At 40.1% G+C, this 16,008-nt stretch overlaps 2 protein-coding genes across 4 annotated transcripts in view; one reads left to right on the top strand and one right to left on the bottom strand.

Annotated features, from left to right (window-relative positions):
- Positions 1-14,459, top strand: part of LOC126470352 (solute carrier family 35 member E3-like) — a 141,840-nt gene extending 127,381 nt beyond the window's left edge. The window contains exons 7-8 of one of the 3 annotated variants that reach the window (XR_007586168.1): positions 12,234-12,595; positions 12,649-14,459. The gene's annotated coding sequence lies outside the window, so the exon portion shown is untranslated. Of the gene's footprint in view, positions 1-11,304; positions 11,421-12,233 lie in introns of those variants that run through there. The other 2 variants (XM_050098142.1, XM_050098143.1) reach the window with 2 other exon arrangements.
- Positions 4,493-8,058, bottom strand: LOC126470916 (piggyBac transposable element-derived protein 4-like). Its single transcript, XM_050098946.1, has 2 exons — positions 7,109-8,058; positions 4,493-4,793 (listed from the first exon to the last, which is right to left on the bottom strand). Exons 1-2 carry the CDS (start codon positions 8,056-8,058, stop codon positions 4,493-4,495), a joined length of 1,251 nt encoding a protein of 416 aa, XP_049954903.1.
- Positions 14,460-16,008: the final 1,549 nt, after the last annotated feature.

Below are 16,008 nucleotides of genomic sequence, written 5' to 3'. Positions count from 1 at the left end.
ATGGGCATAAAATGATAGTTGAATCCTCCTGTAAACCACCAGACACATCTCCAGATGTATCCCAAAACTTTAGAGGAAACCTCACTTCACTTGGATATAAGTTCCCCAGTCATACTGTAATCATTGTTGGATACTTTCATAGTGGGAAGGAACCTCCATGGTATACAGTCACTGTAAAGAAACTTCTAAAGAAACAGAGATTACTGGATAATAGGTTTAAAACAAAGTGTAGTGCTATTGATAGAGAGATGCTGAATGAAAAGCATTTGGCTGTCAAGAGAGCAATGTGTGATGGCTTCAGTGAGTACCACAGCAAAATATTGCCATATGATATTTCACAAAACGCAAAGAAATTCTGGTTATATGTAAAGGTGGTTAGTGCCACCAAAGGTAGTGTCCAGTCACTAACAAATAAGACAGGAGCTCAAATTGAGGATATCAAAGCAAAAGCTGAAAGTCTTAACTAAAATTTTCAAACGTTCCTTTAAAAAGGAAAATCCAGGAGAATAGCCCCAATTTACGCCTTGTACAACTGAAATAGATAATAATATAAGTATTGGTCTCAGTGATATTGAGAAACAGCTGAAATCATTAAAATTGGGCAAAGCTCCAGGATATGATGGAATCCCTGTTAGATTCTATACTGAATTTGTGGCTGCATTAGCCTGTTTTTGAACTATAATCAATCATAGATCCCTCGAACAAAAAAGCGTATCCAGTTCTTGGAAAAAGCACAGGTCACACCCATCTATAAGGAGGGTAGTAGAAGTGATCCAGAAAACTACCATTCTATATCCTTGATGTCAATTTCTCGTAGAGTCTCAGAACACATTCTGAGCTCAAACATAGTGAAGTATCTTGAAGAGAATGACCTCCTCAATGCTAACCAGCATGGATTCCAAAAACATTGATCATGTGAAACCAGTCTTGCACTCATCTCACATGAAAGATAGAATGCTTTGGATCAAGGCAGCCACATAGTTGCAGTATATCTTGCTTTACAAAAAGCATTTGACTCAGTAGCACAGCTGTGCTTATTGTCAAAAGTTTTAGCATATGAGGTATCAAGCGAAATTTGTGACTGGATTGAAGACGTTTTGGTATGAAGGATGCAGCATGTTATCTTGGATGGAGAGTCACTGTCAGATGTAGAAGTAACTTCAGGCATGCCCCAGGGAAGTGTGTTGCAACCCTTGTTGTTCATGCTGTATATTAATGACCTTGCAGACAAGAGTAATAGTAACTTCAGACTTTTTGCAGGGGATGCCGTTAGCTATATTGAAGTACTACATGAAGGAAGGTGCATAAATAGTCAGTCAGATCTTGGTAAGGTTTGAAAGTGGTGCAGAGATTGGTAACTTGCCAGTGTTCAAAAATATAAAATTGTGAACTTCACAAAACAAAAACAAAAAACATCCTATCTTTTGACTATAATATCAGTGAGTCACAGTTGGAATCGGCAAACTCATACAAATATCTGGGTGTCTCACTATGAAGAGATATAAAGTGGAATGATTACATAGGCTCAGTTGTGAGTAAAACAGGAGGTAGACTTCAACTTACTGGTAGAATACTGGGGAAGTGCAGCCAGTCTACAAAGGAGACTGCTTACAAGCCACTCATGTGACTGGTTCTAGAAAATTGCTCAAGTGTATGGGACCCTTACAAAATAGGACTGACAGGGGGTATTGAAAGGAGAGTGTCACAGAGGTAGTGAAGGAACTGAACTGGAAGACTCTTGAAGATAGATGTAAACTATCCCAAGAAGTTTCAACAACTGGCTTTAAATAATGACTCTGGGGATATACTACAATCCCCTACTTATCATTCACATATAGATTGTGCGGATAAGATTAGAATAATTACTGCACACACAGAGGCATTCAAACAGTCAGTCTTCCTGCACTCTATACGTGTGTGGAACAGGAAGAAACCCTAATAACTCAGACAGTGGGACATACCCTCTGCCATGCACCTCATGGTAGTTTGAAGGGTATTGACATAGATGTAGATATGTCAGCATTATTTTAATGTTATAAGATACCTTTTTGCATGACTTTCTTTTATGTGTTGTTGCACGCATGGATTTAGTTCAGGAAGAACTTGAGCAGTTACTGCAGCACACATAAAATATTAGTTAATTTTACTGTAAGTATTTAATGTAGAATACTTAAATTAGTTGCAGTCCATGTCCACTTGAATGACAATGTATATTTATTGCTGTCCCAGAGCACAAGAATACTGTTTACACTTGAAAAGTATTGAAGGGCAGTCACATAGCAATGTAAATTTAACTTTAAAATTTGGTATACATTTCTGACAGATAATACTAACTCTGCCAGAACTGAACTATGTTGATGCTGATGTCTTGATTGGCAATCAGAATGGAGTGAGTAGTGCTGAACTCTGATGTAAGTAGACATCCAGCAGCGGTGGCATATGGAATCTTTTGATGGAGAGTCTTTGCCGATGCCTCTCATTTGTGGCTGCATCTGACAGTGATTGTCTTTAACTTTAATGTGGACATAGATGAGGAGACAGAGACTGTAATGATGGAAGATGGCAGCTCCCTGTCCACATCCTGGTATCTACCTTGCGAATGACTGAGAACATTGGCCACACGGTGCATGCCTGCATTCAGGAATGCAGACACTTTGGTCAGGAGGACAGCAGATGAAAATCCAGGGGCATTGTGATTACCGTCTGAGGATTGTGCCTTCGCCAACTTTGGCTCTGAATAAAGGACCATTGGTGGTGGCGGCAGCAGCATGATGTTGATCTCCACTGTCACTGTTCTGGATGGTGCTGAGCTATTGCGGACCACAACGGCATGCTGGGCAGATGGGCAAAAAGTCTGTGACAGAACCACTGACATAAGAACAGCATAGCTGATAGTGTTGATGCTGGTGCAGACCAGAGGAACCATGTACAATGTGAGATGAATGACGCAATAAGTGTGAGATGACACCATGCTGCCATTGATTTTTCTTGCCAAAAACTATGAAGATATGTTGATCCTATGGATGAAAAGATGCAACAGGGTACAGTAATGATGACTATATAACAATTCTGCTAGCAACTTCGTATCACATGGCAAGGAGTGGTAGGAGGAAATAAAAATCTTTAAGGCTTCCTCCCATGTGTGGAAGAAACAGAGCTTCTCCATGTGACTTTTTGAATGTAATTTTTGAATGTTTAAATGAACTGTTCAGCGTTACCATTAGACTGAGGGCAAAAAGGAGCAGTAGTTACATGATGTATGCAGTTGTCATAAAAAAACTATTGAAAATCAGCTGACATGAACTGTAGTCTGCAATTCAAGATCTCCAGACAACCTTCGAGACAAAAAATAGAAGAGAAAGCTGTTACAGTACTAGTGGTTGTAGTGCATGTCATGGGAACTACAAAAGGAAATTTGCTATATGCATCAACCACCGACAATCATCGCATGTTCCAGAATGGAGCCACAAAATCAATATGTATACATTGGCACAGTTTGGTTGGATATGACCACTGGAAGAAGCATTGTGGCAGAGTGGACTTATCCTCTGCACAAGCATTACAATGAGAGATCATTTGCTGAATCTGGGCGTTGGTACTATGCCAAGTACAATGATGTTGGGCCAAAGGATATTTTGGAGAGGCATTTGTCACCTCTGCAAGGTGCTGAGATGCTGGAGTGGTGGGGGTGTGGAGGATCCAGCCAATAGGGATTGTGAAGCAACTACTGAAGTTGGCTACACTGTGCTGAGCAGGATGCTCTGCAACTGGATGGGCAAATTAGCCTTGGGAAACTGTTGGGCAACATCCATTCATGTAGCTGTAATGGCAAATGTCAGAGACACAGCCAAGTATTGCATCTAGTATATAACCAGCCATTCCTGTCAGCTGAAGTCAGTGATCTGCCACTGCAGCACCCTCAGCAAAAGCAGGCTGATTCCATGGTTCAATGTACTGTCATGTAGCAACTGCTGGGCTAGGCCACTGCTCCCCATTTTGGAATGCATCTTCTTGACATAGGAACATGGCTTCAACATGGCTTCTTCCATATGGTCATATGGTCACTCCCCCCCATGCTTGACATAGGAACATGGCTTCTTCCATATGGTCAGCCCTGGGCAGCTGTATTTAACCTGCCTTCTCTTCCCCCAGGGCCAGCCTGTCATCATCAAACAGCTGGATAAAATAAGATAAAATAAGAGAAATCAGGGCTCGCACAAAAAAATTTAAGTGCTCATTTTTCCCGCGCGCCGTTCGAGAGTGGAATAGTAGAGCGACAGCTTGAAAGTGGTTCATTGAACCGTCTGCCAGGCACTTTATTGTGAATAGCGGAGTAATCACATAGATGTAGATGTAGACCATGCTACAATGTCCAGACTGGGCCAGTCAACACCATACCAATGGCACAGCCATCACCACTGTTGGTGGGCCACAAACATTTGACTGCAGACTGACCATCTGGGTGCTTGGGCACCTCTGCACTCTCAAAGGTCTACAACACTGGGATCCAGCCACCTCTGCATGTGCTAAGGTTGAACTGAGGACTCCTTTGCCCTGTTCCATTGGCACAAGATGCAGTCTGCCATGTTCTCGATGTCAGCAGCTGACACTGCAACCAAGCTACTACAGCTGGAAACTCAGTGAATCCTTTGATAGAGCAGCAGTTGTGGTGCATAGTCTGCAGTACCTTTGACTGGGCCAGAGCCTGGAGGTCAACACACAAGGAGACATCATGCTGGCGTATTTGCCTTACTTTCCAGGGATCAGTACTAGCAGCATTGAAAAATGAATAGCTGTAAATAGACAGAACTAAAAGGGTTTCTTGTATCCATCCAGTACCTGCTTTTTCTACCAATACATTCAGTGTCAAAAGAACTACTTATGATGAAGATGGGACAACCAATGGAATACACTATTCAATTCAGTGCTTCTGTCGTAGGAACATTCAGTGTAATTTACCAGCAGCATCTTTGTGAAGGGGGAATGGGAGTGGGTGGATGGAAAAAAAGAAAAGAAGATTGACTGGTAGGAAGAAAAACTACCAAGGGAGAAGAAGGCTAGAGGAAGGTGTGGGTGGAAGACGGAATGCTGAAGGCTGTGCATCTGTATCTACATACGTACTCCACAAGTCACCATATGATGTGTGGCAGAGAGTACCTCATACCATTACTAGTCATTTCCTTCCCTGTTCCACTCACAAAGAGAGGGAGAGAAACACCACTGTCTGTATGACTACATACATGCCCTAGTTTCTCTTGTCTTAACTTTGTGGTTCTTATGTGAAATGTATGGTGACAGCAGTAGAATCATATTGCAGTCAGCTTCAAATGCCAGTTCTCTATATTTTCTCAATAGTGTTTTGTGAGAAGAATGTTGTCTTCCCTCCAGGGACTCTGATTTTGGTTCACAGAGCATCTCCAAAATATTCACATCTTGATCAAACAAATCTAGCAGCTAGCCTCTGAATTGCTTCAATGTCTTACTTTAATCCAACCTGGTGGGGATCCCAAACACTTGAGCAGCACTCAATTAGTGTTCTTTATGCAATCTTCTTTATAAATGAGCTACACTTTTCTAAAATTCTCCCAATAAACCAGAGTCAACCTTTTCTGTTCCCTACTGCCATTCTTACATGCTTATTCAATTTCATATCACTTTGCAGCATCATGTGTAGGTCAAGCAGGACACTACTAGTTCTGTATTTGAACATCATGGGTACGTTTTTCCTACTCACCCACATTAACTTACATTTTTCTGCATTTATAGTAAGCTGCAATTCATCGCACCAAGTATAATTTTGTCTAAGCCATCTTGTATCCTCCTACAGTCACTCAATGATGACTCCTTCCCATACACCACAGCAGTATCAGCAAACAGCTTCAGATTGCTGCTAACTTGCCTGTCAGATTGTTTGTATAGGGTGTCTATCCTAAGAGTCATCAGGCACATTTTCTTTGGTGTTTCAGCAGATACATGCAATTTCATTTTTGCAGTGTGTAGCTGGAGTCAGGTCAAACAAATATTACTCATCACATCTTTGATATGACACCCACTGTTGACAGGAAGCTTTGGTTTGTTTCTCATTATGAACAAAATGATTTTTAAATTAGGATTTTACATGCCTGTCTGATAGACTGGTCACAAATAACTCTAGTGCGATTTTCGTTTCATCGATAAGTATTAACCTGTTAAGTGGGTAGTTTGTATGCGCACGCGCACGCCCCTTCCACAGTGGGTAATATATGCCAGCACGCCCGTTCATGGTGGTGCTGCGCACTGTTCTCACATTTTCCTTTACGTTTTCATTGTTGAATTTAAATTGATATTGGGTGGAAATGAATAAAATATATTGCAGAAGTTAACAAAACTGTATTTTCGCCATATTACATATCGTTTTCAGTGTGAAACATTTTAAAACAAGGTGCTGCACACAAGGAAACTTCGCATTCTGTGCACCAGTATGAAGTCTCTTTGCGAAGGCCTTTTCTCGTTCACACCACTCACCTCTTTGTTGGTCTTTTCTTCGTTGTGGGTGGCAGAAGGTCTGGAAAGTGCCTTGCTGTAAGGAGTGTTGCTTTTGGTGTTCGAGGTGGGCGTCCTACTGATGTCCCTTGATGTGGTGAAGATATGGTCAACTGTTCACCAAGACTAATCAGGAAGCTCATTCTACTTTGTTCGCCACCATGCTTCTTGTACAGGCTGTATGCATTGTAGCATGCAATGTCCAACAAGTGGCAGAAAAGCTTCTGATAGTATTTTTTCAGCCTGCTTCTGACCATCTGGTAGCTTTGTAACTGAGAATCGCACCTATCCACGCCCCCCATATTCTTGTTGTAGTCAACGACAACTTGTCGCTTTTGAACGATTGCCTTCTTTGAGTTTACATTTACAACTGTATCATCATGGAAGGTGCTGACCATAACAACGTCTCTTTTGTCTTTCCATTTCATTACCATCTGCTTGCCTTTGTACCCTGTTATGTACTCCACTTTCTTCAGTTTTTCCTTTTTTTATGTAGTCAGGGAACCCCTTCCTGTCTTGCCGCATTGTGCCGACAACATTGGTGTTATTGCTGGTTAGTTTCTCCACCAAATCTGTACTGGTGTACCAGTTGTCAAGATAAATATAGTGGCCTTTCCCAAGTAGACTGTGTGCAAGCTCCAAAACAATTCGAGAGGTTATTTTTTCATCTGGATAGTGGCTACCATAATTAGTGTCCTTTCCAGTGTAAACAATAAAGTCCCATACGTACCTGAAACTGCTTTCACAGAGTTCGTACAATTTGATGCCAAATCTGCTATGCTTTGATGGAATATATTGCTTCCATCCAAGCCGTCCTTTCCAGAGCAACAACGATTTCTCAATGGTGATGTTCCTTTCTGGCATGTACACTGATCTGAATTTACGCCGCAGATGCTCCATAATGGGGTGAATTTTGAATAGTTTTCTGCTGATAGTGCCTAGTGGATCATATGAGGTATTGTCAGCAAAGTGGAGGAATTTCAATAGAAGATGAAACCGCTTTTCACTCATCACTTTCCCGAAGAAAGGTGTGTCAACTGATTCCCTCTTTGAAAAGTACATTTTGTGGTCTGGTTTGTGAAGGATTCCTTGAAGTACAAGCATTCCAATAAGTGTTTTTACCTTGTCGCGTGTAGTATTCTGCCAACTGTGAACCCTGGAGCGTGCTGCTAAATTGGGATGAGAAGCTATGAACTGTTCTGCATATAAGTTTGTCTGTTCATCTACCATTGTGCACAAAGCATCATCCACAAAACACATAAGACAACTCATCACATTGTTTTGTTTTAGAGGCACAACTGTATCACTATTACCACTGAACAAATATTGAATACGAACTGAACTAGCATGCACAAATTCACTAGGTACCGTCTGCTGCAGTAGTGTCTTGTTGTCAGATGTTTCTGAATCGAAGTCACTTTCACTAGCCTCAATATCTGTATCTTGTAAACTTTCAGAACTGTCACTGAAATTATCGTCACTTTCTAAAAGCAGCTTCTCAACCTCCAAATCTGATAAATGACTTCTTTTTGCCATTGCAAAAGATCACTCACTAACGCTGCGGTAAACACAAACAAAAAAGGCACGCTTCTGCGGCTGCTTCACAGGACGCATTTTCTCGATGCGCGCTCAGGTGGACAATGTTATAACTAGCCTAGAACACGATGTGTTGCATGACAAGAGCTGCCATCTAGTGGACGAAGCACAACTAATACCACAGTGTCAACAGCAGGCCGATAACTCATCATTCCCACTAGCTACTAGCCACAGAAAGCAGTGGACGGATATATCCGTCGAACCCACTGTGCAATAGCAGAGCATGGATGGATATATCTGTCATGCCCACTTAAAAGGTTAACAGGGACAGTAAAATGTGAAAAATAACCAGTGCCCCACCAGCGATGGAACAGTGCTACTGCATGGTGGTAGCAGTCAGCATGGGCCAGGATGCCGCTGTCACTGCTGGAGTACTGGCTATTCTTTGGGTTTTACCATCTCTATTAGTTCAGATCAGCAAAACAAATAGCATACTAGACTAATCTGGGACTGATCTATTGAATGGGAATGTAAAATTCCATGTTAAAAATCATTTTGTTTGTTACAGGGAAGCAAACTATCGCTTTCTGACAACACTGGGCATTGTCTGAAAGACATGATGAGCAATATTTACTTGGGCCGACTCCAAAAACACATTATGAAAACTAGAGAAAACATGCCTGACTACTCTTGGGAGAGAGACCCTGTATATATGGGGAGTATGAGCAGGCGTACCGCACTTCCTGGGAGCACTTCTAATGAAACCCTTGTTTCTGATGGATACTCACAATCAAGGACAATTTACTGGGCTTTTTTTACTTAAGAAGTCTTTGAGGCACTCACATATCTGCGAACTTCTTTCTTGTGCTCATACAGACATTAACAGTCTACAGTGGAGAACCATGTCAAACATTTTCCAGAGATCTAGGAATATGGAATCTGCCTGTCACCTTTCATCCACAGGATACTGTGTGAGAAAAGGACAACCTGGGTTGTACATGAGTGATACTTTCTAAATCCATGCTGACATGTGGACAACAGCTTTTCCATCCCAGGGAAATTTGTTGAATTCAAACTGAGAATATGCTTAATAAATGTGCAACAAATTGATGTTAAGGATAATGGTTTGGAATTTTGTAGGTCTGTTCTTTTACCCTTCTTATATACAGGAGTCAGCTGTGCTTTTTTCCAGTTACTTGGGACTTTGTGCTGGGTGAGAAATTTGCTATAAAAGCAAACTAAGTGAGGGGCCATTGCTGTGGAAAGTCTGTAATAGTGAATTTATATTCCATCATCATGGACAGCACCAATATCAGTAAGCAGCAGCTTGGACTTTAACTTAAAACCATTCATAGGATCTTTACATCATTCGGCTTTACCTCTCCATGCTTTTTCTTGATGTCAGGATTAGTTAGTTTTAGTAGACAGCAAAGGACCAAGGGTTGAACTGTTAACTCCTGTGACATGCACCCAGTGCACTTTGCCTGGGGTCTCTACTCCATGCACTGTTACACCCTGTGGTTGGCAAGGTATACCCCCCAAAAAGAGTGTTATACAGGCCAGTGCTGGAGTGTGCATGGCTCAGGCATGGGAAGCCTTGGGTATCCCAAAAACTTTTTTTCAAAACAACAAAAGTGCTGAGATATCATAAGAGCACAAGAAGTGTCATTGGCCATGACATTGTAGATTAAACTATTCCAGGTCACTCGAGAAGCAATGTTCATGACAATGATATATCCACCAACAGCAGCAGATCAGATGAAAGACGTGACATAGCAGGAACATCTATCAGATGTTGGGAAGATTCATGGAAGTGAAGGAATTAAAGGTATTTTTCTTATATGATGCAAGTGGGGCTGGTAGAGTGCCTGTAGCCTGGAAGAATTAAATGTGAATTATAGAATTGTTAAGCAGAACAGTTAAAGCTGATATAGCACCTGTAGCTGGGGAAATCACAGGATTATTGCACAGTGCAGGTGGAGGTGGCCTAGTGCCCATATCTGGAACAGTGGCATAGGAGAGCTCTTGAAACATGGCGACTGGATAAACCGCTCAGAGCAAGAGGGATCAATACAGAGTGAAACTTGAAAGGGGTAATAGATTATGGAAGTTTGTACAGATTCCCCTAGTCACAATGTCTTGAAATTACAACTAAAGCAAGATTATCATGGATTTCTTATTGTTGCAAATACATTTTTCCTAATTGCTATTATATAAAAATGTGGTACAATATGACAGTGGACAAACTGAAAAATTCCCACAGGCCAGTAATTCCAAACGGTAGGGTAGTGCATGTACTATTCAGTTCATGTAGGACAGTTTTGTTTTCCATAGGTTAAGGAAGGGCTTATCTCATAGTACATGTATTCTTCATGGTAGGCATTAATGACAGATAGTGAGTTATTCAAGTAAACGGGTTGAAGATGATATGGAAAGGAACAGATAATAGCAAATCAGATCATAGTGCCAGGAAGCTGCCTTGATACATGCCCCCACCCAGGTAGTGGAGTCATAATCTGCTGCTCACTAATGATGAATTCACTGAAAAATGAGAGAATATATTAGGAATCAAAGAAATTGCATATACTAAATGTCAGTGTGATAGCAAAGGAAGGATAAATCACATAAATCATCAACAAGAGGATGTGTGTGTAGTAGGAGACACCAAGTGTAAATATATCAGTGTTTATGTTGCCTCCAATTCACAACAGGAATATGGAGGGTGGGATTTTCATAGGGAGAAGGAAGTGTAATGGCATGGGCCACAGCCACAGCCACAACCACAGCCAAGTGCCACATCTAGGACATCAGCAGCCACCCTCATCAGCCATAGTCTGTGACCAGTCAGTGGAGACCCTGCAGCAAAATCAGGCCATTTCTGTGGTTCAATGTACTGCTGTGTAGCAGCAGCTGGGCCTAGGACTCTCGTCCTTGTTCAAGATGCTTCTGTGTGATATAGAAACCCAGTTTCTTCCACTTACTCAGTCACAAACAGCTTTATTTAAACTCCCTGGGGCCAGCCTGTCACCATCAAACAGCTGTACTATGCAATAATGTCCAGTTTGTGCCAATCAGTGCCATATCAATGATGCAACAGCCATCGCCTAACATGATTGTTTTGGTGGTCCAATTGTTGTGGTGTGGGAGACATAATGTTGCTTAGGCTTAATGACCTCAAAATCTTTGAACACTGTACACTCATTGGTCATTGTGACACTCTACTTCTTCCCACCTGCATCTTTTCAGGGGGTGCCTTCAGTTCAGACTTCATTTTTATGGATAAAAATGCATGACCGCATTTAACAGCACTGGTGGTGGAGCTCTTGGAACAAGAGGATATTCAGCAAATGGACTGACCTCCCATTCTCTTGACTTAAGTTCCATCAAGCATTTATGGGATGCATTGGAGAAACATACTGCAGCACATCTACATGCACCAATGACCATCCAGCAGTTGTCAATCACACTGGTGGAAGAATGGAATGTCCTATGACAAGAACTCCTTACCATCCTTGTGACCAGCATGGGAGCACATTACTGAGCATGCATTGCTGTCCTTGGTGACCACACACCCTGTTAAGAACTATGTTCCATCTTTTTTCATTTCCAGTGGACCATCATGAATCGTGGTGCCTCCAGTGTAATTATCTTCTTTGAATAAAAGTGTCATTGATGTTCATCTCATCATGTGTTTCCTTCATTTACCTTCTGTGCTATGTATCAGTTCTTTCTATGTGTGCTCCAAGCTGTGTTATGTGGTAGTGACACATCATGCAAAATTGGGTTTCATTCTTAAGTTTTGCATGCTAGTGTCCTTTTCATATCTAATTCACATAGAAATTTTTGTGTGTGTCTCTAGCAATACGTTTTGTTTTTCAAGATAATCCCCACAGAATATACAATTATATGTGTAATGTGAATCAGATGAACAGTTATGTTTCTCTCTTTCACTGAGTAAACATCTTGTATTGAGATAAAAATATTTAAATTGTTTTAAACAATAGTGAGGGCACCCTCAAAGTAGCTTCTTGATTTACAGAAGTTAATCAGTTTACAGGGTTCATTTTGCTGAAACTTTGACCTTGTTAGTTTTGCTTTTTGTTATATGACTTACTGTGTGTAACACATGGTTTGTACATTGTGGTAGATACTGAAGATATATTTCTACGTTACAGGTTAATGTGGCTGAAACCTTTTCAGTCTAGCCATCATCTTCATCCTACAGACAGACAATTTTTCTCATCTAGGAACTCGTGCTCATCTTGTGTCAAAATTTGTATTCTGAAAGAGAAAATGATATTGGTATATTGCAACATTCTTATCACCGCAGTAGTTCAGTGATAATTTAAGAAAGAATTATTGGCATGTAAAACAGTAAATGCACATTTGTTCTGTATCTTATGAACTGTAATTCTTCATAGTGAAACAAATGTGCCCAAACATTGGTGATGCTGTTTATGAGTAAAAGGTGAAATTTTAAATTTAATTTATCATGATGCAGTGCTTGATAGTTAAGTTGTAGCATTCATGTATGTATGTTAGGTGTGTAAACATGATCTAGTTCAATCCAGTGTGCGTAACATGCCATAGGAATCTTTTAGTTTTAATAAAACCTTGTCTACTGATAAATATAAACATTAATTGATCTATGTGAAAAGACAATAACAAAATATTAGTTTTGTATGATATGCATTTACATGCTTTTTAGTATATGCACTAATGTGCACTTTTTTTACAATTTCAGGGACAACATGTAATGTGTTATTGTCAATATCTTTACTATGTAAAGAAGATATGATGAATGCATTAAGACATGACATCCTCATACCATAATTATACTTACTTGTTTATCTTTCACAAATCTGTAATTCATTCATTCATGGCCAAAAGTGCTATTTGTGATACATTTCTCTACATGTTATTAAGGAATACATGTTATACATACACAAATTAGAACTGTGTGTTTATATTTTGATTCAGATTCATGTTATTTGGACCAGAAATGTATGTATTTCCTCTTGTATTTGTCCTGTTAAGAAGTGACCCAAACATTGTGGTGATATAATAATATGCTGGAAACAGCAACAGCAGCAGCAGCAGCAGCAGCAACAACAATAACAATTAAAAGATTCTTAGTTTAACTAAGGCTAGCCATAGTAGTTGGGCTTTTTGCTCCATCAAAAGCACATGATATATTAGACATTGATAACTTGATGCTTGCTGTTTTCTGTCCATTAAATATTTCCTGATAATTTTGAGGAATGTTCCCTTTCCCATGGAATTTACATCAAGGAAATGTTAAATGTATACATCAAAAGTGGACAGGTCAACATTAAAATGATACATTAGCTGTGAATTTGATTGACTTGTATTTCTGTCTGTCAATTGGTACTTTTTAGCTCAGCTTCCTGGATTAACCATTTATTTAAACAAGCATCTGGAATTTTATCTACATGGTGCCCCTGGAGGAATAGTCAACATTTAGGAATGTGTCAGAAACAACCATTTGAAGCAAAGAAGTCTAGTAAACAGGGGCTCTCAAATGCATACCTTAACAGCTATGGGCTCTTGTTCAGTAGATGAGATGTGTTTCACAATAGCAAAGATGAAGTACTGCTCATAGCTCTTAAGGAATGCATTTCAGAATCCATGGTTGGTAGACATTTTTTTTTTTTGTTTGAAACTGTCATTCCTGTCATATACCTGAATACTGGCTATTCCTCATGGGACATCCTATACATTTTATTGTGGTACTTTTATCTAGTCAAACTGTTGTAAATATCATCCCTTGTAATATGATTCAGTGTAACACTTAATTCCCAGAAAGTACAGTTCAGAATTTTGTTGTTTTTTCTCTATTATCCTCCTGGTAACTCATTCTTCACAGCAGTATTTCATCACTGAAAGTGTTACTAGTTTCTAAAATTTAATTTCAGTTTATCTTCATGTTTCATGAAAATTCCTTTGAAGGGAAGATGGAAGTATGTTGTTTAATGTCTTATTAGTATCTACATTATTATCAATGATTGGACGGCGATGAAGGAAGACAACAGCTATGCTCTGTTTAAGGAATCATCACTGTATTTAGCAGAAGTCTTTTAGAGAAACTGTGGAGAACCTAAATTATGGGGGCCAGATGGAAATTTGAAGCTTGCTTGTCCAAAATATGAGTCGAGCATCTTAACTACGTTTCCATCTCACTCAATTGGTACCACAGATTGCTCTGAACTTTTTTACTTTGCTGTGTATGTTATTAATGTATCCATGTGTAATCATAAAAACAAAAAAGTTAAGATGCCATATTTTTTACTGTTACATTTTATTGTTTCAGTACCCTATCAACCTTTGTAACAAAGATAAAATTATACAATAATAGGGTATCTAACATGTGGAGTGCTCTTGGTAGGTCATAATCTGTTTCCTGGATCATTATCTTATGATCAGAAAATAAAATTATTGAATCTAAGAATCTGTTGTTTAGTATTTATATCTTTTGCATGTGTCATCTTCCAATAATATTGCTAATAGTATCTTCTTTTGGAAAGGAAGGGTGTTAAATCATATTTATATCTAAATATTCTGTGAATCAATTTTTATTAGCTGTTTTAATTCATTCTAGTTTACTTCTACATCTACATCTACATTTATACTCCGCAAGCCACCCAACGGTGTGTGGCAGAGGGCACTTTACGTGCCACTGTCATTACCTCCCTTTTCTGTTCCAGTCGTGTATGGTTCGCGGGAAGAACGACTGCCGGAAAGCCTCCGTGCGCGCTCGGATCTCTCTAATTTTACATTCGTGATCTCCTCGGGAGGTATAAGTAGGGGAAAGCAATATATTCGATACCTCATCCAGAAACGCACCCTCTCGAAACCTGGCGAGCAAGCTACACCACGATGCAGAGTGCCTCTCTTGCAGAGTCTGCCACTTGAGTTTGCTAAACATCTCCGTAACACTATCACAGTTACCAAATAACCCTGTAACGAAACGCACCGCTCTTCTTTGGGTCTTCTCTATCTCCTCCGTCAACCCGATCTGGTATCCCATACTGATGAGCAATACTCAAGTACAGGTCGAACGAGTGTTTTGTAAGCCACCTCCTTTGTTGATGGACTACATTTTCTAAGGACTCTCCCAATGAATCTCAACCTGGTACCCACCTTACCAACAATTAATTTTATATGATCATTCCACTTCAATTCGTTCCGCACGCATACTCCCAGATATTTTACAGAAGTAACTGCTACCAGTGTTTGTTCCGCTATCATATAATCATACAATAAAGGATCCTTCTTTCTATGTATTCGCAATACATTACATTTGTCTATGTTAAGGGTCAGTTGCCACTCCCTGCACCAAGTGCCTATCTGCTGCAGATCTTCCTGCATTTCACTAAAATTTTCTAATGCTGCAACTTCTCTGTATACTACAGCATCATCCACGAAAAGCCGCATGGAACTTCCAACACTATCTACTAGGTCATTTATACATATTGTGAAAAGCAATGGTCCCATAACTCTCCCCTGTGGCATGCCAGAGGTTACTTTAACGTCTGTAGATGTCTCCCCATCGATAGCAACATGCTGTGTTCTGTTGGCTAAAAACTCTTCAATCCAGCCACACAGCTGGTCTGATATTCCGTAGGCTCTTACTTTGTTTATCAGGTGACAATGCGGAACTGTATCGAACGCCTTCCGGAAGTCAAGGAAAATAGCATCTACCTAGGAGCCTGTATCTAGTATTTTCTGCGTCTCATGAACAAATAAAGCGAGTTGGGTCTCACACAATCGCTGTTTCCGGAATCCGTGTTGATTCCTACAGAGTAGATTCTGGGTTTCCAAAAATGACATGATACTCGAGCAAAAAACATGTTCTAAAATTCTACAACAGATTGACTTCAAAGATATAGGTCTATAGCTTTGCACATCTGCTCGACGACCCTTCTTGAA

This window comes from Schistocerca serialis, chromosome 3, assembly GCF_023864345.2.
Source record: "Schistocerca serialis cubense isolate TAMUIC-IGC-003099 chromosome 3, iqSchSeri2.2, whole genome shotgun sequence".
NCBI classification, from domain to species: Eukaryota; Metazoa; Arthropoda; class Insecta; order Orthoptera; family Acrididae; genus Schistocerca; species Schistocerca serialis.
This window is presented reverse-complemented; position numbering and strand designations above follow the sequence as displayed.

What these genes read in the sequence shown, in the direction of transcription:
- LOC126470916 (XM_050098946.1), bottom strand. Translation starts at nt 8,058, where the DNA reads ATGGCAAAAAGAAGTCATTTATCAGATTTGGAGGTTGAGAAGCTGCTT. An exon ending in TATATTTATCTTGACAACTG is followed by an intron (nt 4,794 to 7,108) that starts GTACACCAGTAC and finishes GTCTATTTACAG; the next exon opens with CTATTCATTTTTCAATGCTG.